The 24,869-nt window shown below is 48.8% G+C and overlaps 1 protein-coding gene across 3 annotated transcripts in view; it reads left to right on the top strand.

The window, feature by feature from the left end:
• The window catches only part of ALDH16A1 (aldehyde dehydrogenase 16 family member A1), a 31,773-nt gene that overhangs the window by 6,168 nt on the left and 736 nt on the right, over nt 1–24,869 (top strand). The window contains exons 2-16 of one of the 3 annotated variants that reach the window (XM_064293974.1): nt 6,139–6,241; nt 6,666–6,792; nt 9,667–9,845; nt 9,931–10,008; nt 10,480–10,661; nt 10,742–10,894; nt 12,043–12,228; nt 12,455–12,550; nt 12,695–12,831; nt 13,287–13,392; nt 13,465–13,595; nt 14,087–14,254; nt 14,651–14,759; nt 24,237–24,422; nt 24,647–24,769. In XM_064293974.1, the coding sequence (XP_064150044.1) occupies nt 6,139–6,241; nt 6,666–6,792; nt 9,667–9,845; nt 9,931–10,008; nt 10,480–10,661; nt 10,742–10,894; nt 12,043–12,228; nt 12,455–12,550; nt 12,695–12,831; nt 13,287–13,392; nt 13,465–13,595; nt 14,087–14,254; nt 14,651–14,759; nt 24,237–24,422; nt 24,647–24,769 (2,064 nt within the window). Of the gene's footprint in view, nt 1–6,138; nt 6,242–6,665; nt 6,793–9,666; nt 9,846–9,930; nt 10,009–10,479; nt 10,662–10,741; nt 10,895–12,042; nt 12,229–12,454; nt 12,551–12,694; nt 12,832–13,286; nt 13,393–13,464; nt 13,596–14,086; nt 14,255–14,560; nt 14,760–24,236; nt 24,423–24,646; nt 24,770–24,869 lie in introns of all 3 variants that reach the window. The other 2 variants (XM_023543242.2, XM_064293976.1) reach the window with 2 other exon arrangements.

The raw sequence follows: 24,869 nt of genomic DNA, 5'->3' as shown, positions 1-24,869 counted from the left end.
AATGCATGTCTTCTGTTCTATCAACAGTTCTGGATGGTTCTGCATGTCTTTTCAAATGCAGATACGGGTGGGGCTCAGGTTTTCAACCTAAGGTGTTTTCTTTGGGCAAATCCTAGTTCCCTTTCAGCATACCCAATCAAGTATTGGCTGAAGGCAGAGTTACACACACTGTAATCTCTAATATTCAATATTCATTTCTATCATACGTTTAGGTGTGCTTTACAGTACTAGGTAAGAGAAACATTCAATATCCGTAGTACATTCAGATAAACACAAAACCCTTTTTAAAACCTTCCAGTTACATCTTCTCCACACCTTAATGCTTCCCATTCGTGTGCATGTGGCCTTGGGCCTCTGGCTGAGTGGAACCAGTAGACCCTGGCCCTTTATCAATCATCCTGCTTACCTGGCCTGGCTTTGGCCCCAGGCTTTTCTCCCCTGGATGAGGCATAACCTTCCCTTCAGCCATTACAGACAACAACAACCAAAGCAACCATCCAAGTATCAAAAGTTTCACTGCCCAAGCCCCTTGTTCCCTCTCTTACAAAGTTCCACACTTCCATGAATCTGGAGCTATTGGGAAGAATCCTGTTCCTGACACCAGCAGTAAAAACAACGTGGAGGTGGTATCTAACTTCTTTTCACTTCACAAGGGGGAAGGAAAATCAAGATCAACAGCCCAAGGCTGGTTCTTACGAGGTGGAGGTCAGACATGCCTTCTGTCTCTGCCATCTTTACCAATTCTGACAGCAACCACAGTGGTCTCTACTTCTCTTCTGGGTTCAATAATTCATTGCAATGATTACACAGTACTCACAAACAATACTCATGATTATGGGGTTTATTAGGGAAGTAACAGTTACAATTCAGGCCCAGGAACATTGAGGATACAGTTCTTCGATCAGGACAGCCTCTTCCCAGCTGTGCTTACAGGCACGCCTCTCCCTGACCCTAGGCCTCTGTCCAAAGGCTCTCAGTTTTCTCTCCCTGTGAGCCAGGAAGCCCACCATGCCATCTGCTCTGGGTCTCTACTGCCTTCAGTGGTACAGCTCCCTCTCCTCTCCTGGTTCCAAGAGCTTCTCAGTGCAGGGATCCCGGGTCCAAAGGACACGCTGTCTGCTCTGGCTGTTCTTCCTTCGTGGTGGTGGCACCCTCTCTCTTCTGCCTCTGGGGTGGTGTCACGAGGAAGAGTCCTGTAGACTACTCCACATGATTTGTGTCTTTCCACAGTGTCTTTGTTAAAGGGTTTCAGGTCTTACATTAACTTTATTAATTTCTTAAGCACAGACACACATTAGCAGGTTCTTGGCTATCCTGGACGCCACAGATCTCAGATCACCAAAGCGGGGAGAAATGAAAGAGACAGGTCAAGCTTACGGCAAGTGAGGACAGCAATTAGATGGTGCAGTTCGATGATTCCACTCAATGGTTGGCGATGATCTCCAGTCTCAATGGTTAGCGATGGTCTCTGAATCATGTGTAGCTTCCTGTGGGCTTGTGAGCTTGGTGTTAGGAGGGTCCACAAGTAAGCCTCTTGACTGCTCCATTCAAGGTCTCTTGAACTAGGAGTAAGCCCAGGCAAGCTGCCACAGCCCACTGCTCCCTAGTTCTCAACATATGACCAAGAGCCAGGTAGTAGGATGGTCTACAAGTAAGCCCAGGACTAGCTGCTGTAGCCCACTGCTTCCTGGTTCTCAGTGTATGACCGAGTGGCTCTGGGAAGGCTCTGAGCACTGTTGTCTCCTCCTGTTGCTTCTTTTATACATGTTGGAGCTCTTTGAGCTCATCTGGTTGATGTCGATAAAGTCCAATGACGTTATGTGGGTTTCTTCTTCATGAAGTCTATCAGTCTCTCTGGTTGTCCTGATATGACTGTTTCCTCAGTCAAGCCCACAATGTCTTTTTATCTCTTGGGCTTGCTTCCCTCATTATAGACTGAACTGAAAATGACAGGCACACTTGTCCAGACATGTCCCAACATATCTCTTAAGCCTGCTCTCCGCAGGTGGTTTACCTCAAGCCCAGCAGGATGGCAAAAACTGACCAGTCCCTTTGGTGGGCCACAATTACCCTATGTGCACAGTCTCGCCCAATCACCTGGTGAGAGTTACAAGACCATGGCTAGAAAGGCAACACAAAAGTGATCCATCGTGCCACAGCAGGTAAATGGCTCGTGTCACCCAGGGACTCCTAATGTGATAGTAGCTGTATATATGGGGTGCTCTCTGTGTGTCAGGCTGTGTTCTAAGTTGGTCTCATTTAACCTCCTGAACAACTGTGAGAAGTCCATACTATTATTGTCATTATTTTAGTGATAGTAGAGACTTGGAGTCCCTGGGGGGCACAAATGGTTAAGCACTAGACTACTAACTCAAAGATTGTTTAAACCTACCCAGAGGTGCCTCAGAAGTAAGGCCAGGTGATCTGCTTCTGAAAGGTCACAGTCTTGAAAACCCTGTGGAGCCGTTCTACTCTGTGCACACAAGGGTTGCCATGAGTCCGAACTGATTCCACGGCAACTAACAGCAACAAACGGAGGCTTGGAGAGATGAAATCACTTGCCCACAGTCAACCCAAAGATAAAGCTGAGGTTTTAACCGGAGTCCTCAGGTTCTGGAGCCATTGAATTCCGGAGCCCTTGATCCCAGAACCCATGGCCCCCACCCACCCCCTAACTGAAGGCCCCAACCTTGTTAGACTCAACCAACAAGCATGTTTTTCTTGGCCTGAACTCCATTTTTTAGGACATGATTTAGTGAACAACTAATTCCAAGTAAACATCCTAGATTCCAGCATCTCTTGAAAATAAAATCCCGAAATTTGGTAACCTTTGGCTCACATTCCATGACAAAAATCATCTGGATCCAATAGTGACTGTCTTTTTGAAGAAGTCCTAGCTCCCAGTGTCTACCGAGCTCACTCCTCAAACTTTAATGACCCGCGGGGACCCTGTGGACATTCTTTAGGGATTGTTTTTTTCTTTTATGGAAATTTCCAAACTTCCACAGAGTGCTTAATTTTATGAACTCCCATCTATCCATTACTCAGCATTAGTAGTAATCAACCCTTGATTCAATGTTATTTCCCTCTTGTTTTTCTTCTTTTTTTCTGGAGTATTTTAAACATCCCAGATGTCATGTTATTTTTCCTGTAAATACTTGAATCTTTTTTGCTAACATGTAAGGACTTATTTTGTTACATAACAATGCCATCATCACCCTTAACAACATGCACAGCCATGCTTTAATATCACCACCTAATGCCCATTCCTGGGTGGTGTGAATGGTTAGCTCACTCAGCTGCTAACAGAAAGTTCGGAGGTTCACGTCCACCCAGAGGTGCCTTGGGAGAAAGGCCTGGTGATCTACTTCTGAAAAGTCAGCCATTGAAAAGCCTGTGTAGCACGGTTCTACTCTGATGTACACGGAGTTGACATGAGTCAGAGTTGACTAAACGGCAACTGTTTTACTAGTTTTAATACCCAGTTCAAGTTCAGATATCCCCAGCTGCTTCAAAAATGTGTCTTTCTCTGTGGGCAGTTGAGTTCGAAACTTCTGGGTGACCTTTTTACTTTAAAGAAAAGTGAGAAGGACCAGTTAGCAGGGTAAGAGAAAAATTAGGGGGTGGCCATAGGCGTTAGGGATGCTAAGAGGAGAGGGAGTTTGTAGGAAGAGGAAGTGGGAAATGTGCCTTGGATTTTTCAACAGGGAAGAGAAAGGAACAAGGAGCAAACATGGAGAGTGAGAGGCAATAAAATTAATAGCAAATACTTCAGTAATACTTCAGTAATGGGGGCAGGGTGGTTCCTAGTAGAAGTCTTGCCTTCCATGTGGGAGACCCTGGTTTGATTCCTGGCCAATATACCTCATGCAGAGTCATCACGTGTCTGTCAGTGGAGGGTTGCATGTTGCTATGATGCTGAATAGGTTTTAGCAGAGCTCTGAGACTAAGATAGACTAGGAAGAAAGGCCTGGTGATCTACTTCCGAAAATCAGCTGGTGAAAACCCTATGGATGACAATGGTCTGAGCCACAACCAGTCACGGGGATGTTAAACGTAGAATTACGCTGTTGTTGTTAGTTGCCATCAAGTCATTTCTGACTCGTGGTGGCCCCATGTGTTCAGAGTAGAACTGTGCTCCGTAGGCTTTTCAAGGCTGCGATCTTTAGGAAGATCACCAGGCCTGTCTTCAGAGGCCCTTTTGGGTAAGCCTGAACTATCAACCTTTCGGCTGGTAGTTGAGTGCTTAACCCATTTGAGCTACCCAGCAATTCCGCTCTGAGATAGGAACCCAAAAGGATTGGAGGCAGGACTCAAGCACATACTAACATGCAACTGTTTGTAACATTATTTATAGTATTGTTATTAAATATACCATTATTGTAAGGAGCCCTAGTGGCAAAAGCAGTTAAGCACTTGGCTGCTAACCGAAAGGTTGGCGGTTCAAACCCAGCCAGCGGCTCTGTGGTAGAAAAACCTGGAGATCTGTTCGTGTAAAGATTCCAGCCTAGAAAACACTATGGGTCAGTTCTACCCTATCACATGGTGTTGCTTTGATTCTGAATGGACTCAGTGGCACCTAACGACAACATAACATTGTAGCCAGAAGGTAGAAACAACCAAAAGTCCGTCAATTGATACATGGACTAACAAAGTGTATATGCATACAATGGAACGTTATTCTGCTGTAAAAAGGAATGTTCTGATCCACGCGGCCAGTGGATAAGCCTTGACAATGTGCTGCGGAGTGAAAGGAGCCAGGCACGAAGGTCCACGTACTGTATGATTCCACTTACGTGAAATGTCTCACCCAAACCTATTGCTGTTGAGTCTATTCCGACCCATGAAATGTCCAGAATAGGCAAATACGTAGAGACAAAGCATATCAGTGATTGCCAGGAGCTGAGGGAAGAGGGAATGGGGAGTGTCAGGGATTGAACTAAACCAAACCAAACCCATTGAGTTGATGGAGACTGATAGCAACCCCACAGGACAGAGTACAACTGCCCCATAGGGTTTCCAAGGGTGTAAATCTTGATGGAAGCAGAGTGCCACATCTTTTTCCTGTAGAGGAGGCAGGTAAGTTCAAACTACCAATCTTTCTTTTAGCAGCTGAGCACTTCACCACTGTGCTACCAAGGCTCCTTACGGATTGAATTATGTCCCGGAGAAATAGGTGTTGTAAATCCTAATCTCTATGCCTGTGGTAGAAACCCTGGTGGTGCAGTGGTTAAGAGCTTCATCTGCTAACCAAAGGTTGGCAGTTTGAATCCACCAGGTGTTCCTTGGAAACCCTATGGGGCAGTTCTGCTCTGTTCTATAGGGTCGCTATGGGTCCAAATGGACACAAGGGCAACGGGTTTGTTTTGGTTTTATGTCTGTGGCTATAATCCCATTTGGGAATGGGTTATCTTTGCTATGTTGATGAGACAGGATTAGTGTAGGGTGTGTCTTGAGTCAGTCTCTTTTGAGATAGAAAAAGGGATTAAACAAACAAGCAGAGAGAGAGAAATGTGGGAAGAGAGAAGCCAAGACACATGAAGTGGGAGCGGTAGCTCAGAAGAGACAAGGACCTTCCCTCCCGGAGCTGACAGACAGAGAAAGCCTTCCCCTGGAGCAAGCGCCCTGAATTTGGACTTCTAGCCTCCTAAACTGTGAGAAAATAAATTTCTGTTCGTCAAAGCTACCCTTTGTGGTTTTTCTGTTATAGTGCACTAGATAATAAGACAGGGAGTGACTGCTTACTGAGTACGCAGTCATTTGGGATAATGAAAGTGTACTGGAACTAGAGAGTGGTGAATGTTCTAGATACCACTGAATCGTACTCCTTACTGTGGTTAAAATGGTGAATTATACATCACCTGTATTTAACCACGGAGCCCTGGTGGCACAGTGGTTAAGGGTTTGGCTGCCTACAAAAGGTCAGCAGTTCAAATCCACCAGCCATTCCTCGGAAACTCTGTGGGGCAGTTCTGCTGTGTTCTTTAGGGTCTATGAGTCGGAATTGACTCAGTGGCAACTGGTTTGGTTTGGTTTTGGTGTTTAACCATACACATGCTGGGTACGGGTTCAGCCACTCCAGCTGCCTCCCAGAGTACAACCTGCTTGAACCTTTCCAAACTGTGCCCATCTCCCTAGGCCTGGCTAGACACCCAGGACCGGCACTTGGGTCACTACGTAAATGGGAAGTGGCTGAAACCAGAACACAGGAGTTCCGTGCCTTGGCAGGATCCTATCACAGGTAGGAAGGCCCTGCAGTCATTAGGGGAGGGGGAGGCGTGTACTCTTCAGCCGTACCCACCAATGACACCCTGTTCTCTTTGCTTGGGCCTCAGAGGGCAAGGAGTAGACAGTGGGTGGGAGGAGGCAGAGATTTTGGGTTCCTTCTGAACACAGTCTCCCTAATCATGGTCCCAAGTTCCTGTAGAGGCTTTTCAGAGTCACTACCTACTAAATCCTGGCCTTTCCTACAGGAGGCAGTCAGCAGTGACTAGTAATGATCATCCCATTTGTCAGACAATAAAACTGAGATCCAAAAGGGGCTGGGGACCAACTTCACTGCCTTGGGCCACTCTCAGGCTCAGGAAATCTCAGACCCCCACTCCAGCTGTGACCTGGGCTCCTCCCTCTCTCCTCCCATCTGGGTCCCCCACTTTTCTCCCTAGGAGAGAGCTTGGCCAGCTGCCTCCAGGCACAGGCTGAGGATGTGGAGGCAGCTGTAGAGGCAGCCAAGACCGCCTTCGAGAACTGGAGCAGCCTCCCGGGGGCCCTTCGGGCCCAGCACCTGACCAGGTGAGACAGTCCAGGTATGCCCCCCCGGAGGTGGGGAAAGAATTCACACCCCAGCATCCACTTGGAGCTGTGGAACAAAGACTCTACTTCCCGCTGAATTAATGGGCCGCCAGTGTGTGTGTCAGACCGTGGCAGCTTTCGTGTTGCTGTGATGCTGGAAGCTATGCCACCAACATTTCACATGCCAGCAGGGTCACCCATAGTGGACGGGTTTCAGTGGAGCTTCCTGTCTAAGACAGACTAGGAAGAAAGGCCTTGTTATCTACTTCTGAAAATTAGCCAGTGAAAACCTTATGGATCACAACAGAATACCGTCCAATGCAGTGCTGGAAGATGAGCCTTCTAGGTTGGAAGGCACTCATAACGTGCAGTGGGGCAACAATGGGTTCAAGCATACCAGCAGTGGTGTAGATGGCACAGGACCAGGCAGCATTTCTGTTGTACATGGGGTCGTCATGAGTCAGAGCTAATTTGGTGGATAACAACAAGGCTCATATTCCCAGCTTGCCTTTGGGACTTTAGCGGCCAAAAAACCATTTCCCACTTTCCACTGGCAAAGTTCTATTTCCCAGTGTGATGGTTAAGGTTGTGTGTCAACTTGCCTGGGCCATGATTCTCAGTGGTTTAGCAGTTATGTAATGATGTAGTTATTCTCCATTTTGTAACGTCATGTAATCACCTGCATGATGTAATCTGATGTGATCAGCCAATCAGTTGTAAGAGGAGTTTCCTTGGGGATGTGGCCTGCATCCAGTATATATGGACATTCTGGCAAAGCTCACTGGCTTTTGCTCATTGTGGATCCTGCATCTGGCTTGTCACCGTCTGACTTCTGGTTCTTGAAACTTGAGCCAGCGGGCTGCTATATTGCCTGTGGATCTTGGGATTCGTCGGCCTCTGCAGCCCATGAGCCAGCAGTCTGCTGTCCGATGTGCCAATCTTGATCGTCAGCCCCCGCAGCTATATGAATCAGGAGAAGCCTCCAGCATGACCCCTGACCCATGAACTTAGGACTTAACAGCCTCTACAACCGCATGAGCCATTTCCTTGATTTTTCCTCAAATAAGTTGGCGTCAAGTGCTTTATCTTCAATTTCACTAAGTCTGCCTTCATTGCCTCAATTCTGCTCTTATGACTTTCTATTGAGTTGTCTAATTCTGAAATTTTATTGTTGATCTTTTGGATTTCTGTTTGCTCTCTCTCTATGAATTCTTGAAGCCTATTAAAAATTTGTCATCAGTCTCTTATATAACCTTCTTAAGTTCTTTTATTGCTCTGTCTGTGTGTTCCTTGGCTTGTTCTGCATTTTGCCTGATTTCCTTCCTCGTCTCTTCAAGAGTTCTGTATATTAGTCTTTTGAATTCTACCTCCGGTAATTCCAAGAAATTTTCTTCTTCCAGAAGGTCTCTTGATTCTTTGTTTTGGTGGCTTGCTGAAGCCATCATGATCTGCCTCTTTATGTGATTTGATGTTGACTGTTGTCTCCAAGCCATCGATATCATAATTATTTATTTTATGTTTGCTTACTGTGTCCTAGCTTATTTTTGTTCTGTTTTGATATGCCCGAATAGGCTGGTCATGTGAGCTAGTTTGATTATTGGCATCTTTGAAGCTCTCATGGCCTGCCTCCAGGTGGCTAGAGCTATTACCCGGTATGTGAGTCCAAGAATCCATTTACTTTTCTTGTGTGGATTCAACTGAGGTGATCAAGTCTTCGGTCACTGAGTGTGTGGTGCCGGCTCTCACCTGCAGTGCTAGACAGGCAGGGGTGATTGGAGTAGGCACAGGTATCTGGCTGCAGTAAGGGGTCATGTGCTGATCAAGACAGGAGGCTGACTGCTGCCCCTGAGTGTCTGGATGGAAGGCACGTCTCTGTTCCCTAGAGCGTGTAGGTAGGTAGGTTTTGCAGCCAGACTATGAGCACCCAATGTTGTTGGCTGTAAGAACTGGGAATCATCACTTATTCTTGGACTCCTGTCACGGGTGACTTGGTGGAATGGGTGGAGCCACCAGTCCTTAGGCCCCTGATGTGGGTAGGTGAGGACTTGGATTGGAACTGGATTACCATTAACCCCTTTAATTTGCAGTTATGGGCCATTTTGTGATGTCTTTTCCCTCTTCAGACGGCTTATCTGTGCCATCATGTGGAGTATCACTAGTGTCTCTCACTGAGAGTAATATTTTTGTTCTGAGAGACAGAGTGTATTGACCACTAACGGTATATGTATGTGTGTATATGTATATGTATATATATATATATATATATATACACACACACAGGTTTTACTTCACTAGAGAACCCAGCCTAAGACACCCAGCATATCCTTGGGGCTCTTTGGGGTTCTACTTCTCAGCACATCATTGGGACTTGTGGAGCCCAAAGCCCATTTCCCAGCACATTCTTGGGAATAAGATGCAATTTCCCAGCATTTCAGGAGGTTTATCGGTAACCACAACCTTTATACAGCACCCTGAGGTTTTCAGTGCTTCCTGGACTGTACCATTTGCCCTAGAGTTGACTTCTACTCATGGTGGCCCCGTGTGTGTCAGAGTAGAACTGTGCTCCATAGGGCTTTCAGTAGCCGATCTTTCAGAAATAGATTACCAGGCCTTTCTTGAAGGTGCCACTGTGTGGCCTTGAACCTCCAACCGTTTGGTTAGCAGCCAAGTGCATTAACCGTTTGCACCACCAGGGACTCCGTGTTGGACTAGAAGTCCCATAAATCTCTGGTGACCTCTGCCCCTGGAAAATGGTAATCAGTGCCCCAGGGGCTCATGGAAATTGTAGTTCTGGGACATTGGGTGTGTTACAGACAATGGGGTCTAAGGCTGAGGAGTGTTGGGAAATGGCCATCCCCCTTGCTCTTGCCACAGACTCGCCAAGATGATCCAGAAGCACCAGCGGCTGCTGTGGACCCTGGAGTCCCTGGTTACTGGGCGGGCTGTTCGGGAGGTCCGAGACAGGGATGTCCTGCTGGCCCAGCAGCTGCTCCAGTACCACGCAAGCCAGGCACACACCCAGGAGAAGGTGTTGGCTGGCTGGGAGCCTGTAGGTGAGAACCAGGAGTACCGGCCCCCAGTCCTCTCGTCCCCCATGTCCCAGAAGTGCCAACCCCAGTCCCTCCTTTTCTCTTATAGGGGTAGTTGGCCTCATCCTGCCACCCACATTCTCCTTCCTTGAGATGATGTGGAGGATTTGCCCTGCCCTGGCTATGGGTGAGTCACGGGTGGGGGCCCAGACCCTCATGTTGTGGGGAGGAGAGGGCTAGGGGCCTGGACTCCTGGGTCTGAGGGAGGAAGGTGCTGGGGACCTGGACTCCTGGGTCTAAGGGAAGAGGGCGCTGGGGGCCTGGAGTCCTGGGTCTGAGGGAGGAGGGGGCTAGGGACCTGGACTCCTGGGTCTGAGGGAAGAAGGGCTGGGAGCCTGACTCCTGGGTGTGAGGGAGAAGGAGGCTGGGAGCAGGGACTCCTGGGTCTGAGGAAGGAGGGGGCTGGGGGCCTGGGCTCCTGGGTCTGAGGGAGAAAGGGGCTGGGGGCCTGGGCTCCTGGGTCTGAGGGAGGAGGAGGCTGGGGGCCTGGACTCCTGGGTCTGAGGGAGGAGGGGCCTGGGGACCTGGACTCTTGGGTCTGAGGGAGGAGGGGACTGGGGGCCTGGACTCCAGAGTCTTGACCTACACCCTCCCCCAGGCTGCACTGTGGTGGCCCTCGTGCCCCCAGCCTCCCCGACGCCCCTCCTCCTTGCTCAGCTGGCAGGAGAGTTAGGCTCCTTCCCAGGAATCCTCAATGTGCTCAGCGGCCCTGCCTCCCTGGGGCCTGTCTTGGCCTCCCAGCCTGGAGTCCAGAAGGTGGCTTTCTGTGGAGCCATTGAGGTATCTTCAGGGCTGAGATTGGGGCAGGTGTGGCCAGGGCCAAGGCTGCTACCCCAGCTGAACCCCCAGGGGTCCCGCAGGAAGGACGTGCCCTCCGTCGGACCCTGGCAGGCGGGGGTGCTGAGGTGGCCCTGGCACTGGGGTCAGAGTCGCTGCTGCTGCTGACAGACACAGCAGACATGGATTCAGCCGTGGAGGGCGTCGTGGACGCAGCCTGGTCGGACCGCAGCCCGGTGAGACCTGCAGTGCCCCCCATGTCTGGGAGCAGGGATTCGAACCATTCATTCTGGCTCAAACCCCCATTGAGAATTTGCATTTCCACCCCAGATATACTGAATCAGAATCTGCAATTTAGCAGGATCCCCAGGTGATTCTTATGCATAATTTGCTGAGGACTGGAAGCCCTGTCTGGGGGTCTGTCTCCAGGCATTGGGGCCTATGTCTCCATGCATTTTAATTTTCCCTTCTTCCTATCTCCAAACTGCCTTTACACCATAGAATCTCCAAGGTTTCTCATCACCTTAACTTTCTTTTTATTTTTTTTTTTTATTAATTGTAATGAAATACGTATAACAAAACATTTGCCATTTCATCCATTTTTATGGGTATAACCCAGTGACATGAATATTATGTTCACCATGTTACTTACCATCACTGGTGTCCTTTTTCAAATTTTTTCGTCATCATTAACAGAGACTCAAGAAGCCCTGGTGGCTCAATGGTTAAGCACTCGGCTGCTAACCAAAAGGTGGGTGGTTCGAGCCCACCAGCCACTCTGTGGGAGAAAGACCTGCCCATCTGCTCCCATAAAGATTACAGCCCAGGAAATCTATGGAGCGATTCTGCTCTGTCACATGGAGTCCCTACGAGGGCACAAAAACAGAGACTCATCACCTCAACTTCCTGTGTCTCCATGTCCCAGGCTCCCCTAGTCTCGGACAGCCTGGGTCTCCTTGTCCCTTGTTCTGTCCAACCAACCCATTGCTGTTAAGTTGACTCTGGCTTACAGGACCCTGTAGTAGAACTGCCCCATAGGGTTTCCAAGGAGCGGCTGGTGGATTCAAACTGCCAGCCTTTCGGTTAACAGCCAAACTTTTAAGCACTACACTACCAGGGCTTCTCCCTTGTTTTATAAGACTGCTTACTTCTGAGCGTCCAGGTCCCTAGTTTTCCAAACGCCGTCTTTACCCGCATATCGCCACGTTTCTGGGACTGCACCCCTGGCCCCGAGTTTGGAGTTCAGCCTCTCCTCCATGACCCCCCTCAAATGCACTCTTTCCACTCTGTATGAGAATGTCCCTGAGCCTCAGCCCTCTGTGGGCAGCTGTATCCCCTATGTGGGCCCCAGGTTTGCCCACCCTGACACTCCTTTTCCTAACAGGGGGGCCTCAGGCTCCTCATCCAGGAGTCTGTTTGGGACGAGACCATGAAGCGGCTCCAAGAGCGGATGAGGCAGCTGCGAGCCGGCCGAGGGCTGGACGGGGCCGTGGACATGGGGGCCCGAGGGGCTGCTGCACATGATCTGGCCCAGTGCTATGTTCACGAGGCCCAGAGCCAGGGTGCACAGGTTAGCCAGGGGGCGCAAACTCCTGGGTCTGAGGGAGGAGGTGCTGGGAGTCTGGACTTGGCTCTAAGGATTGAGGGGCTGGGGCCTGGACTCCTGGTCTGAGGGAGGAGGAAGCTGGAGTTTGGGCTCTTGGGTGTAAGGGAGGAGGGGCCCGGCTCCTGGTTCTGAGCCTGAGGAAGGAGGAAGCTGGAGAGAGACCTCTAGACCTGGTTCACTTTGTCCCCAGGTGTTCCAAGCTGGCCATGTGCCCACAAAGAGCCCATTCTTTCCCCCAACCTTGGTCTTCAACCTGCCCCCAGCCGCCCCGTGTGCCCAGGCAGAGGTGAGCCCTTTAGGGTGGGATATCTTGTTCCACACTCAGCCAGATGTGGGCAGCAGCACAGAATCCTTCAGAAGCCCCTGGGGCAGCAATTCCCCCTGCTCCCAGGGCTGCAAATCCCACCTGAGCCCCTGTTTCCCCTCCCAGGTGCCGTGGCCTCTAGTTGTGGCCTCCCCATTCCGCACAGCCAAGGAAGCCTTGGCCATGGCCAACGGGACGCCCCGCGGAGGCAGCGCCAGTGTGTGGAGCGAGAGGCTAGGGCAGGCACTGGAGCTGGGCTATGGGTCAGTCCTCTCCCGAGGGGGCACAGATGGCTACCTGGATGGCCTGAGCTTTGACTTCTCTCTGTCTTGAGGATTCTTCTCTCTCTAGATCTCTGTACCCCTCTTTGGGTCCCTGTCCCCCTTCTCTCTCTCAGCCTCTGTCCCCGTTCCTCTCTGGGTCCCTGTCTCCCTCTCTCTGAGTTCCTATCCCTCTCTCTGTTTCTCTGCCCCCTGTTCTGTCTGGGTCCCTGTCATCTCTCTCTGGGTTGCTGTCCCCCTGTCTCTGGCTCTCTGTCCCCCCCTCTGTCTGGTCCCTGTCCCCCTCTCTCTGGATCCCTGTCCCTTTCTCTGTTTTTCTGTCCCCCTCTCTGGGTCCCTGTCCCCCTCTCTCTCTCTGAGTCCCTGTCCCCCTCTCTCTGGCTCTCTGTCCCACTCCCACTTTCCTATTCTCCTTCATGGCCCTATCTCTCCCCCAGGCTTCAGGTGGGCACAGTCTGGATCAATGCCCATGGCCTCAGTGACCCTGCAGTGCCCACGGGTGGCTGCAAGGAGAGCGGCTCTTCCTGGCATGGTGGCCCAGATGTGAGTGCACCCCTCCCACCCCCCGCCCCCACCATGTCCCCCCACGTTCTCTTGACACTGTCCCGTTCACAGGGCTTCTATGAGTATCTGCGGCCCTCAGCAACCCCTGCCCGGCTGCCCTACCTTTCCGAAAGTCTGAACTATGACACCTTTGGCCTTGCTGCCCCCTCAGCCCTACCAGCTGGGCCTGAAATGGGGCCCAGGTGAGCTGTTCCAGGGCCTGCAACTCCCAGAATCCCTGGGGCCAGGGGCCAGTTGGTCTGGGGGTATGGAAGAGGTGAAGGGAAGTTGCATCTAACTCTCCAATAGGTTGGAGTGAGGCTCGTTAGAGCCATCTTGTGGGGTTCCCAGATCCTGCTGGGTATTGCCTCTGGGGCTTATGCCCTTACCCCTTCTGAGGCCTGACAGGAGTCTCAGCTCTCCTAAACATGTCTGTGCCCAGACACTCATGGGAGCAGAGATCTGGGGTCCCTCAGAGACTCATGGGAGCAGGGATCTGGGATCCCCTGGAGACTCATGGGAGCAGAGGCTTATGGGATCAGGAGTTTGGGGTACCCCAGAGATTCATGGGAGCAAGTGTTTGGAATCCTACAGAGGCTCACAGGAGCTGGGGTGGTCTATCCAATGGGGTGTAGCATGGGGTTTAAGCAGACCCTGACCCCAGGATCCACTCTCACCCCTTGTCCCACCCCAGCCCATCGCCCCCTTACGGGCTTTTTGTAGGGGGCCGTTTCCAGGCTCCAGGAGCCCGGAGCTCCAGGCCCATCTGGGATTCCTATGGCAACCTCCATGGCTATGTGGCTGAGGGCGGAGCCAAAGATATCCGAGATGCTGTGGAGGCTGCTCACCAGGCCGCCTCTGGGTAAGTGGAGTCACACAGGAAAGCCTGGGGTCATGGGGTGGCAGAAACCCCCAAGTACTGATGGACTTTGATACTGAGCTTCCAGGGTGGGAGATAATGGCATATGGGGTGTGGACCCCAAGGGCTGATGGGCAGGGGAGTCTGGGTCCCCAGGGAGGTGAGATCTGGCTCCTCACTCCCCCACCCCGGGATAATGGGCCGCCGTGAGGCTTGGACCTTTGGGGTAGGGGCTATGGACGGAGGTGGGCACCTGGGAAGAGCCAGGACCAGGGCGCTGACCCCCCAATGTGCACTGTCTGTGCACAGCTGGGTGGGCCAGCCGCCAGCATCCCGGGCGGCCTTGCTATGGGCCCTGGCGGCTGCACTGGAGCACCGGGAGTCCACCCTGACTTCCAGGCTGGAGAGACAGGGAGTGGAGCTCAAGACCGCTAAGGCAGAAGTGGAGCTGAGCGTGGGGCGGCTTCAGGCTTGGGGGGCCCTCCAGGCCCAGGGCCACACCCTGCAGGTGAGAGAGGTCTGTGGGTGGGCACATAGGGTAAGGAGGGCCTGCACATGGTCATAGCAAGAGCTCTGGAATGAAACAGGCCTGGCATCCAGGCTCAGCTCCACCCCTCACCCTCCACTTGCAAGTTGTTTTTGCCAGTGAACCTCGGTTTTCTCATCTGTAAAATGGGTATATGGCCTACCTTACAGTGTAGTGTTTTCCAAGTTGTGGTTAGCGATCCATTGTTGTTGTGTGCTGTCAAGCCAATTCCAACGCATAGCGACCCCATTTGATAAAGTAGAATTGCCCCCAAAGGGTTTTCTTGGCTGTCATCTTTATAGAAGCGGATCTCCAGATCTTTCTCCTGTAGACCTGCTGGGTAGGTTCCCACTACAGGCCTTTCAGTTAGCAGCCAAGGGCTTAACCACAGCACCACCAGGGCTCTTTACTGGACCATAGTTTGTTTAATCCACTGCGGTCAAGTGGATTCTGACTCATAGTGACCCTATAGGACAGGGTAGAACTGCCCCGTAGGGTTTCCAAGGCTGTAAATATTTACAGAAGCAGATTGCCAAATCTTTCTCCCGTGGAACAGCTGGTAGGTTCAAACTGCTGACCTGTTGGTGAACAGCCCTGGTGCTTAATCACTGCACCACCAGGACTCCTTAAAATTAATTTAGTGGGTTGTAATCATGATTTTTTTTTTTTTAATTTAACAAAAGAAGAAAGGATAGAAAATACAGAGTGCATTACAGAGTATTGCTTGGTGTGACTTTTGGCTATATTCCTAATAAACCAACCCAAAGCCGTTGCCGTCAAGTCAATTCTGACTCACAGGGACCCTATAGGACGCAGGAGAACTGCCCCACTGGGTTTCCAAGGCTGTAAATCATTACGTACACAGACTGCCACGTCTTTTCCTGTGGAGCAGCTGGTGGGTTCAAACCACCAACCTTTCAGTTAGCAGCCCAGCAGTCAACCACTGCACCTCCAGGGTTCCTATATTTATAATAAACCAAAACCCGTAGCTGTCAAGTCTGTTTCAACTCATAGCGACCGTATAGGACAGAGTAGAACTGCCCATAGAATTTCCAAGGCGCACCTGGTGGAATCCAACTGCACGTCTCTTTGGTTAGCAGCTATAGCTCTTAACCACTATGCCACCAGGGTTTCAATATTCCTAATAGGCAGCTAACTATACGTACTGGATTGATGGGAAATACATGGTGGGTCCAGTGAAGAAAGCATTAGGATTCAGCAACTGAGGCAATGGCCCGGGAAGTGCTCGGGAATAATGATGATAAAAAGGTAAGAGAAGGCTAGGAAGTCACCAGACTTAGGCCTCCATATCCTCCTCCGTAAGTGGTACACAGTTACGCAATGGTACCAACCTGCTGAAGTAATCGTTAGGTCTTGATGGCTTAAGAATATAAAGCACTTTTGTTGTTGTTAGTTGCCATGGAGTCGACTCCGACTCATGGCGATTTCCCTTGTTACAGGGTAGAACTGCTCCATAGGGTTTTCAAGGCTATGACCTTTCACCAGGCCTGTCTTCCAGGGCGCCTCTGGGTGGACTTGAACCACCAACCTTTCAGCTGATAGTGAAGCACTTGACCATTTGCACCACACAGGGACTCCAATAAAGCTCTTAGTACTGGACATATAGTTGAGAAATAAAAAGAAATGCTCCCTAGGGAGGGTCAATAAGCACATGAAAAGATGCTCAACATCATTAGTTATTGATGTTGTTCCTTGCCAACAAGTCATCATGGTGGCCTTAGGCATTACAGAATGAAAAGTTGCCTGGTCCTGCACCATCTTCATGATCTATGATATGGTTGAGACCATTTCATTAGTTATTAAGGAAATGGAAATTAAAACCACAGTAAGATATCACTTCACACCCAGTAACCTGTTTCCATCAATTCCAACTCAGTTCCCTTGTGTGTCAGAGTGAAACTGTGCTCCGTGGGATTTTCAATGGCTGACTTTTTGGAAGTAGATCACCAGCCCTTTCTTCTAAGGTGACTCTGGGTGGACTTGAACCTCCAAACTTGCAGTTAGCAGCTGAACATGTTAACTGTTTGCACCAGCCAGAGACTCCTTACACCATTAGGTTGGCTAAAATTTAAAAGACTGGCCGTACCCAGTGTTGGTGAGCATGTGGAGTCACTGGAATGCTCATACACTGCGGTGGGAGTATCAAATGGTGCAACCACTTTGGGAAAAAGCTTGGCATTTTCTTAAAAAGTTAAACCTGCTTTTACCATATGACCTGGCCATGATTTGTAGGAATTCACCCAAGAGTAATGAAAGCATATGTCTATACAAAGATTTGTATGCAGATGTTCACAGCGATATTATTCATCATAACCAAGAACTAGAAGCAACTCAAATATCCGCCACTAGGTTAACAGATAAACAAAACATGGTGCGTGTATAGATTGGAATCCTACTCAGCAATAAAAAGGAGTGGATATGTTACAATGTGGATGAATCTCAAAAAAATTATGTTGAGTAAAGAAGCAAGAATGAAGGAGTACTTGCTGTAATGACCCTATATACCGTATTTTACACAAATAACATGCACCTTCTATGTTTGTGTGCCAGTGGTACCCTCTCCCTGTGAGGTATTTTCATAAGCACTGCTATACCAATTTTTTTACATGTTGCTGTGAAAAAAAAAAAAGTGAGCCTAGTGCACTTAAAAAATACCTCACGGGGGGGGGAGGGTGTGGCTAACAAACAAGCATAGAAGGTGCACGTTATTTGCGTAAAAGTACAGTATATAAAATTCTAGAAAATGCAAACTTATCTATAATGAGAGGAAGCAGGTCAGTGATTGCATAAGGACAGAGGGAGTTCAGAGGGGGCAGGAGGGAAGGGTTATTAAAGGGCACAGCCCTGCCCAGGACCCTCTATTGTGATCCCTGTGAAAGCAGTCAGTAGTGGTAGCCAGGCACCATCTAGTTGTATTGGAGTCAGTCTGGTGGAGGCCGTGGTAGTTGTGGTCCATTAGTCCTTTGGACTAATCTTTCCCTTGTGTCTTTAGTTTTCTTCATCCTCCCTTGCTCCCAAAGGGTTGAGACCAGTAAAGTATCTTAGACGGCCACTCACAGGCTTTTAAGACCCCGTACACTACTCACCAAAGTAGAAGGTAGAACACTTTCTTTATAAGCTATGTTATACCAATTGAGCTAGCTGTTCCCCGAGACCATGGTCCCCACAGCCCTCAGCCCAGTAATTGGGGTTAACTGATAGAATCTTAAAAGAAAGGCTGTATTTCCCAAACAAGGTCACATTCACAGATACTGGAATTAGAACTTTGACATATCTTTTCTGGGGGGACACAGTTCAATCCATAACAATTATCTTGATTTTGGTGATGTTTTCATGAGTGTATACATATGTCAGAACTTTCAGATTGTACCCTGCACTAATAAATCCCCCCTTTTAAAAAAAAAAAAAAAGTAGTTTTTTTTTTTTTATTGCTAGCACAAAAGGAGACCTAGTGGTGCTCAGCTGCTAACCGAAAGGTCAGAGGTTCAAACCCACCAGCTATTCCACAGGAGAAAGATGTAGCAGTCTGCTTCCATAAAGATCACAGCCTTGGAAACCCTACGGGACAGTTCCACCCCGTCCTACAGTGTCACTATGGATCAGAATTGACTTGATAGCAGTGGGTTTTTATTGCTAACTGCATGGTAAGAATCAGCATGGATCCAGTTTCCACCTGGAAGTGGGTCTGGTCCTCACCCTCCCATATCTCCATTATCCTCATTGCTAGCCACCCCAGTGGCGCACTTTCTCCAACCTCCAGCCACTCAAAGCTGGCTTGGAGCTCATAGATATCAAAACCTAAATGCACAGAGAAACACCAAAAACTAGTGTAACCAAATATACTTATTCTGAGTAGATACAATTTGAACCAACCAAAAACCAAACCCAGTGCCGTCGAGTTGATTCCGACTCATAGCGACCCTATAGGACAGAGTAGAACTGCCCCATAAAGTTTCCGAGGAGCGCCTGGTGGATTCAAACTGCCGACCTTTTGATTAGCAGCCGTAGCACTTAACCACTGCGCCACCAGGGTTTCCCAATTTGAACCAGGCGGCATTAAAACAGTATTCAAGAAGGCACTCAGTAGAAGAGGGGCAGTGAAATCCGGTTATGTAGTCAGTGTGTTATGTTAGTTAACATCAAAGCATGGGGCAGGGTTTCAGGTTCTGGAGGTTACAGAAACAGAATCACCAAGGACATGCCTTACATTCTAAAACACAGCCTCTAATCAGACCCTGGAGTTCTTTTTTCCTTCTGCAGGTCCTGCATTCAAATGCAAATCTCCAGTTCTCTCAACATTTCTGGGTAGTTTTGCATGGCTTTTCAAATGCAAAATATGAGTGGTTTTCAACCTAAGGCCCCCACTCTATACCAGGGCTACTGCATTCAAACCCAATAGGCTGTGTTTCCCTCAGGCAAATTTTAGTTCCCCTTTTAGCATATTCAATCAAGTGTTGGCTGAAGGTGGCGTTACATACTCTCTGTAATCTATAATACTCAATATTCATTTCTCTCATACATTTAAGTCTGCTTTACAACACAAGGAAACCCTAGTGGCATACTGGTTAAGTGCTACGGATGCTAACCAAGAGGTCGGCAGTTCGAATCTGCCAGGTGCTCCTTGGAAACTCTGTGGGGCAGTTCTACTCTGTTCTATAGGGTCACTATGTGTCAGAATTGACTCGACGGCAGTGGGTATATTGGGTATTACAACACAAGGAAGGAGAAACATTCAGTATCCATAGTATATTCAGTTAAATACATGATCCTAAACACAACCCTTTTTAAAACATTTCAGTCTAGTCTTCTCTGCACCTTAACTATCTTCCCATTCATATGCATATGGCCTTGGGCCTCTGGCTGAGTAGAACCAGAAGACCCTGCCCTCCTATTAATCATCCTGCTTATCTGGCCTGGCCTTGACCCCAGGCCACTTCAGCTGCAGCTTTTCAGCCATTACAGGTTACAACAACCAAAGTTGTCATCTAAGAATCAAAAGTTTCACTTCCCAAGCCCCTTCATTCTTTTTCTTACAAAGTCCCATGGTTTCATGAGTCTGGAGCCATTGCAAAAAATCCCACTTCTGACACCAACTGTAAAAAATGGTGTGGGGGCAGTGTCTGTCCTCCTCTAACTTCACAAGAGGGAAGGAGAATCAAGATCAACAGCTCAAGGCTGATTCTTACGAGGCAGGAGCAGACATGCCCCCTCTCTCTACCATCTTTACCAATTCTGACACCAACCATCCCTCCCATGACACTCTCCTTCTCTGCTGGGTTTGATAATTCATTACACCGGCAACACGGAACTCAAAGGCCATACTCATGATTATGGGGTTTATTAGGGAAGTAACAGCTCACAATTCAGGTTCGGGAACACTCAGGATACAGTTCTTCTATCAGGATAGCCTGTTTCCACCCGTGCTTGCAGGCACGTCTCTCCCTGGCTCTTGACCTCTGCCCAGAGGTGCTCGGCTTTCTCTCTCCGTGGACCAGGAAGCCATCTCTTGCTGCTGAGTCTCTTTTGCTGGGTCTCTTCCTGCCACTGCCCGCCGTCTTCAGGGTTACAGCTCGCTTTCTCTTTTTCTTGGTCTCCTGCTTCCAGGAGCTTCTCAGTGCAGGGATCCCAGGTCCAAAGGATGTGGTGACTCCTTGCTGTTTTTCCTTGGTGGTGGTGGGTTCCTCTCTTTCCTGCCTCTGGGGTAGCTCATTTCAAGCCCAACAGGATGGCAAAACTGACCAATCCCTTTGGTGGGCCACAATTTCCCTATCATACAGTTCCGCCCAATCACTTTTAGCTAAAAAGGCCACGCAAAAATGATTCATTACACGGCAAGGTTACAGAAACAGAATCAAAAGGACATGCCATATATTCTAAAACACAGCCTCTAATCAGACCCTCTAGTTCCTGCTTCTCTAAGCTGGGTAAACATAGATAATTTTCCAAAAGAACCCTATGTCTAAGGCAAAATGATCTCAGCTAATCTGCTTACTGAGCTATTGTTTGACCCAAAAGTGACTTCAGGAAACCAGTTCCTTCAAGGTTTGAAAAGGACACCTGAGGGCGGTGGCCTGGGTGGGTCACCCCATTTCCATGAACCCAGAAATATGGATTCCGGGAAAATCAAAACAATTTTGTCACAAGTTAGAAGGGCTTTATCCTTCATATTGACCGCCCACACAGCTTTTCTCTAACCTAGCCACCCTGAGCTGAGTTAGAGAACACAAATTAGAACCATTCCGTCCTTCAGATTGCCAAATAGGCAGATGCCAGCCCCTGCTGCTCTCACTGCCCCACTGCGGGTTCATTAATTCCTTGAACAGCTCACAGAATTCACAGAGAATATGATATCTATACTTAGAAAAAAAAGTTACCCATTTATTATTATCAGAAAAGATACAAAGGAGGAGATGCACGAGGTACGGTCTGGGAGTGGTCTTGGTGGGATGTTTTCATTGTCCCCAGGGACATGCCACCTTCCCAAGAGCTCATGTTCTCCACAAGCCAGGAAGCGCCCTCCCCCCGCAACTTCCATATTCAAAGCTTTTTTATCAGTTTCATTGCATAGTCATGACTGAATCACTGACTGTACCTGATTGAATTACACCTCCCTCAAAAAAAAAATTTTTTTTTTTCCCTTCCTAAGCGTAGCTGCCAGGCCTGGTCTGTGTAGCCCCCATTCATTTGCACACATTCTCAGGTTTTACATAATAAAGGCCGGGGAATTCCAAGAGCTATCAATGAGTTTAGATGAGTTATCTTTCAGGACCAAGGAACCCTGGTGGCACAGTGGTTAAATGCTCCACTGCTGACTGTAAGGTCAATGCTTCAAACCCACCAGAACCTACCAGCCGCTCTGCAGGAGAAAGACGTGGCATCCACTTGCGTAAAGATTTACAATCTTGGAAACCCTATGAGGCAGTTCTCCTCTGTCCTACAGGGTTGCTATGAGTTGGAATCGACTCAACGGCAGTGGGTTTGAGTTTCTTTGGTTTGTCTTTCAGGAAACAAAGACAAAGGCCAAATACAGTTTTTTGTCTCATACTCTAAATGTGTGTAGTTTATTGAATGTCAGTTATACTTCCGTAAAGCTTTTTAAACACACACATTGTCTTAGTTACCTAGTGCTTCCATAACACAAATACCACACGTGGATGACTTCCATGAACAGAAGTTTCTCACAGTTCAAGAGGCCAGAAGGCCCAATTCAGGGTGTGGCTCTCCAGGAGGTTCTTCCTTGTCTATTCCAGCTTTTAGTCAAACCAAAACAACAAGCCTGTTGCCCTCAAGTCGGTTCTGACTCCAGACTATCCTATAGCACAGAGTAAAACTGACCCCATATGGTTGCCAAGGCTGTAATCTTTATGGAAGCAGACTACCACATCTTTCTCCTGCAGAGTGACTGGTGTGTTCATATTGCTGACCTTGTAGTTTACAGCTGAGCGCTTAACCACTGTGCCACTAGGGCTTCTTCCAGCTTCTGGTAGCTGCCAGCAATCCTCGTAGATGCATCTGTGTTGCCCGATTAGGGTCCGTGCCCTGGAGCAGTCGAGCCACTGAAACGTACCCCAAGTCAGAAAGAGTGAGAAAGTTTATTCAGGAGATGTATACATCACCAGGAATCCGACAGCAACACAGACTGTCTCTATGGAGTCCCAAAGAGCAATTTTACATTAGAGCTTATATAGAATTTTTACAAGGGTTAGAAGTGTCTTTGTAGCCTGCAGATGGAGTGGCTGGAGGAGTTATTCGTTACAAGATAGTGACAAAAGACACTTAATCAGACTAAAGAGATACATGTGGGACATCTCCTTATCAGGCTAAAGATATACATGTCAGACATCTGGGCTCTGATTTCCCTGTGGGAGGTTGTAAGTCACAGGTGGTCTGACAGAACAAAACAAAGTTATTTGCATCAGATCAAACAAAGAACAAAGTCATTAGCATTAGGTCAAAACAGTCATTAACATATGTATGTGAAGGAGGAGGCAGACAGAGGAAGGGCAAAATCGTACAGATTCATCTTGGCCTTAGTTATGTCAAGTTCTGGGTCGCCCATTTTGAAAAGGAGAAAACATGCTAGGGGGTACGAGGGTCACGTTTGTCTCTATCATCTGTCTTCCTCTTTCTCCTCTGTGCGCCTGTGTCTAATATGCACTTTTTATAACTCAGAAGTGATTAGATTTAGAACCCACCCTACTCATGTATGGTCTAATTGATATAGCAAAGAAAACCCTATTTTCAAATAGGATTATACCCACAGGTATGGCATTAGGATTCCAAAGTATATTTTGGGGAGGCACAATTTAGTCCATAACACTCATATACACAGCCCATGGGCCAGGTGCTGAGCCCTCTAAATACATAAACTCTCCATTCTTACAGCAAATCAAGGAGGTAGACACTATCGTTATCATCATTTTAAAGATAGGAAGCTGAGGGAAGAAAGGCCTGGCAATCTACTTCTGAAAAATCCGCCACTGAAAACCCTACGGAGCACAGTTCTACTCTGACACACATGGGGTTGCCAGGAGTCGGAATCAACTCAGCAACTGGTTTGGTTTTTAACTGATTTGGCTGGAAAATGTAAAACATGTATACGTACATGTGAAGTAAAACCTGTGAGAGCTAGAACTCAATGGACTGCCTTGTTTTTTTGCTTCTCACAAGTTTTCTGCCTTTGACAGGGTGCAGTCTTAGCACTTTTCTGTCACTTATTATTTTAATGAGAAATACTTGAGTTTTCCTTCTCCAACAGGTTTCCACCTCACACAGGTTGCAGGTTTTGCAGGTTTTACAGTATGCGCATTTATGTGTATACATGTGTATGTACACATACGCATATGAATGGCATATGCTAAGAAGCCTGGTGGCACAGTGGGTAAGCACTCGGTTGCTAACCAAAAGGTCAACAGTTTGAACCCACCAGCTGCTCCGCAGGAGAAAGATTTACACAGCTTTGGAAACCCTATGGGGCAGTTCTGATCTGTCTCATAGGGTCCATATGAGTCGGAATTGACTTGACGGCAACATATACTGCCTCACTGTCCTCAGTGGTGATGTTAACATGCAATAATAGCAACTGATAAAAACGAGACGGCAATTCTATTTGATTTGTGATCTGAGCGAGAAAGCCATGCTATTGATCACACCTAAGAAATAATTCTCCTAATCTAATTAGCAAACATTGAAATTCTTTTTGATCCCTCAGAAAAAAAAGATAGGAAGCTGGGGCCCAGAGAGGTTAAGTAACGTGCCCAAGGTCACATAGCAAATGCATGATGGAGCTGCGATTTGAACCCAGGCAGTCTGAACCCTCCCATGGCCCTTTTATTACTGGTGGCGTTAGGGAGAAGCAGAGATGAGGATGACAGGGATGAAAGAGGCAAGGGATGAAGGCCCTGTTGAACCTGCCCTTGACCTCCGCCTGATCCTCAGGCTGCAGGGCTGCGAGGCCCGGTGCTGCGGCTGCAGGAGCCTCTGGGCGTGCTGGCCATTGTGTGCCCGGATGAGTGGCCCCTGCTCGCCTTCGTGTCTCTGCTGGCCGCCGCCCTTGCCTATGGCAACACCCTCATCGTGGTGCCCAGCGGGTCCTGTCCCCTGCCTGCCCTGGAGGTCTGCCAGGTACCATCACCTTCCTGCCTGCTAGGAGCTTGGCTTGTTCTCCACCCCCCTGCTAACCTTGGGTAACCCCAGCCCCTCCCTCCTGATAGACCCAATAACCATTCCCTCCAGACCTTGAGCCTTCCCAAGTCGAAGACCCCAACCCCACTCCTTGGGGGAGCCCCATGATGGCACCTCAGGTGCTCACCCCTGCCGCACCACCTCTGCCCCTCCTCACCCTCTAGGATATGGCTACCCTGTTCCCAGCCGGCCTGGTGAACGTGGTGACGGGAGACCGGGACCATCTGACGCGCTGCCTGGCCTTGCACCAGGATGTCCAGGCCCTGTGGTATTTCGGATCCGCCCAGGTACCCTTTGCCTTGCCATCTTAAGACCACATCTTCAGATGTGGTGTTAAACTTGACCTTCAGTCTCTTCCTTTACTGGGCACATGGCTCCACCCCCTGA

This window comes from Loxodonta africana, chromosome 11 (genome assembly GCF_030014295.1).
Source record: "Loxodonta africana isolate mLoxAfr1 chromosome 11, mLoxAfr1.hap2, whole genome shotgun sequence".
NCBI classification, from domain to species: Eukaryota; Metazoa; Chordata; class Mammalia; order Proboscidea; family Elephantidae; genus Loxodonta; species Loxodonta africana.
This window is presented reverse-complemented; position numbering and strand designations above follow the sequence as displayed.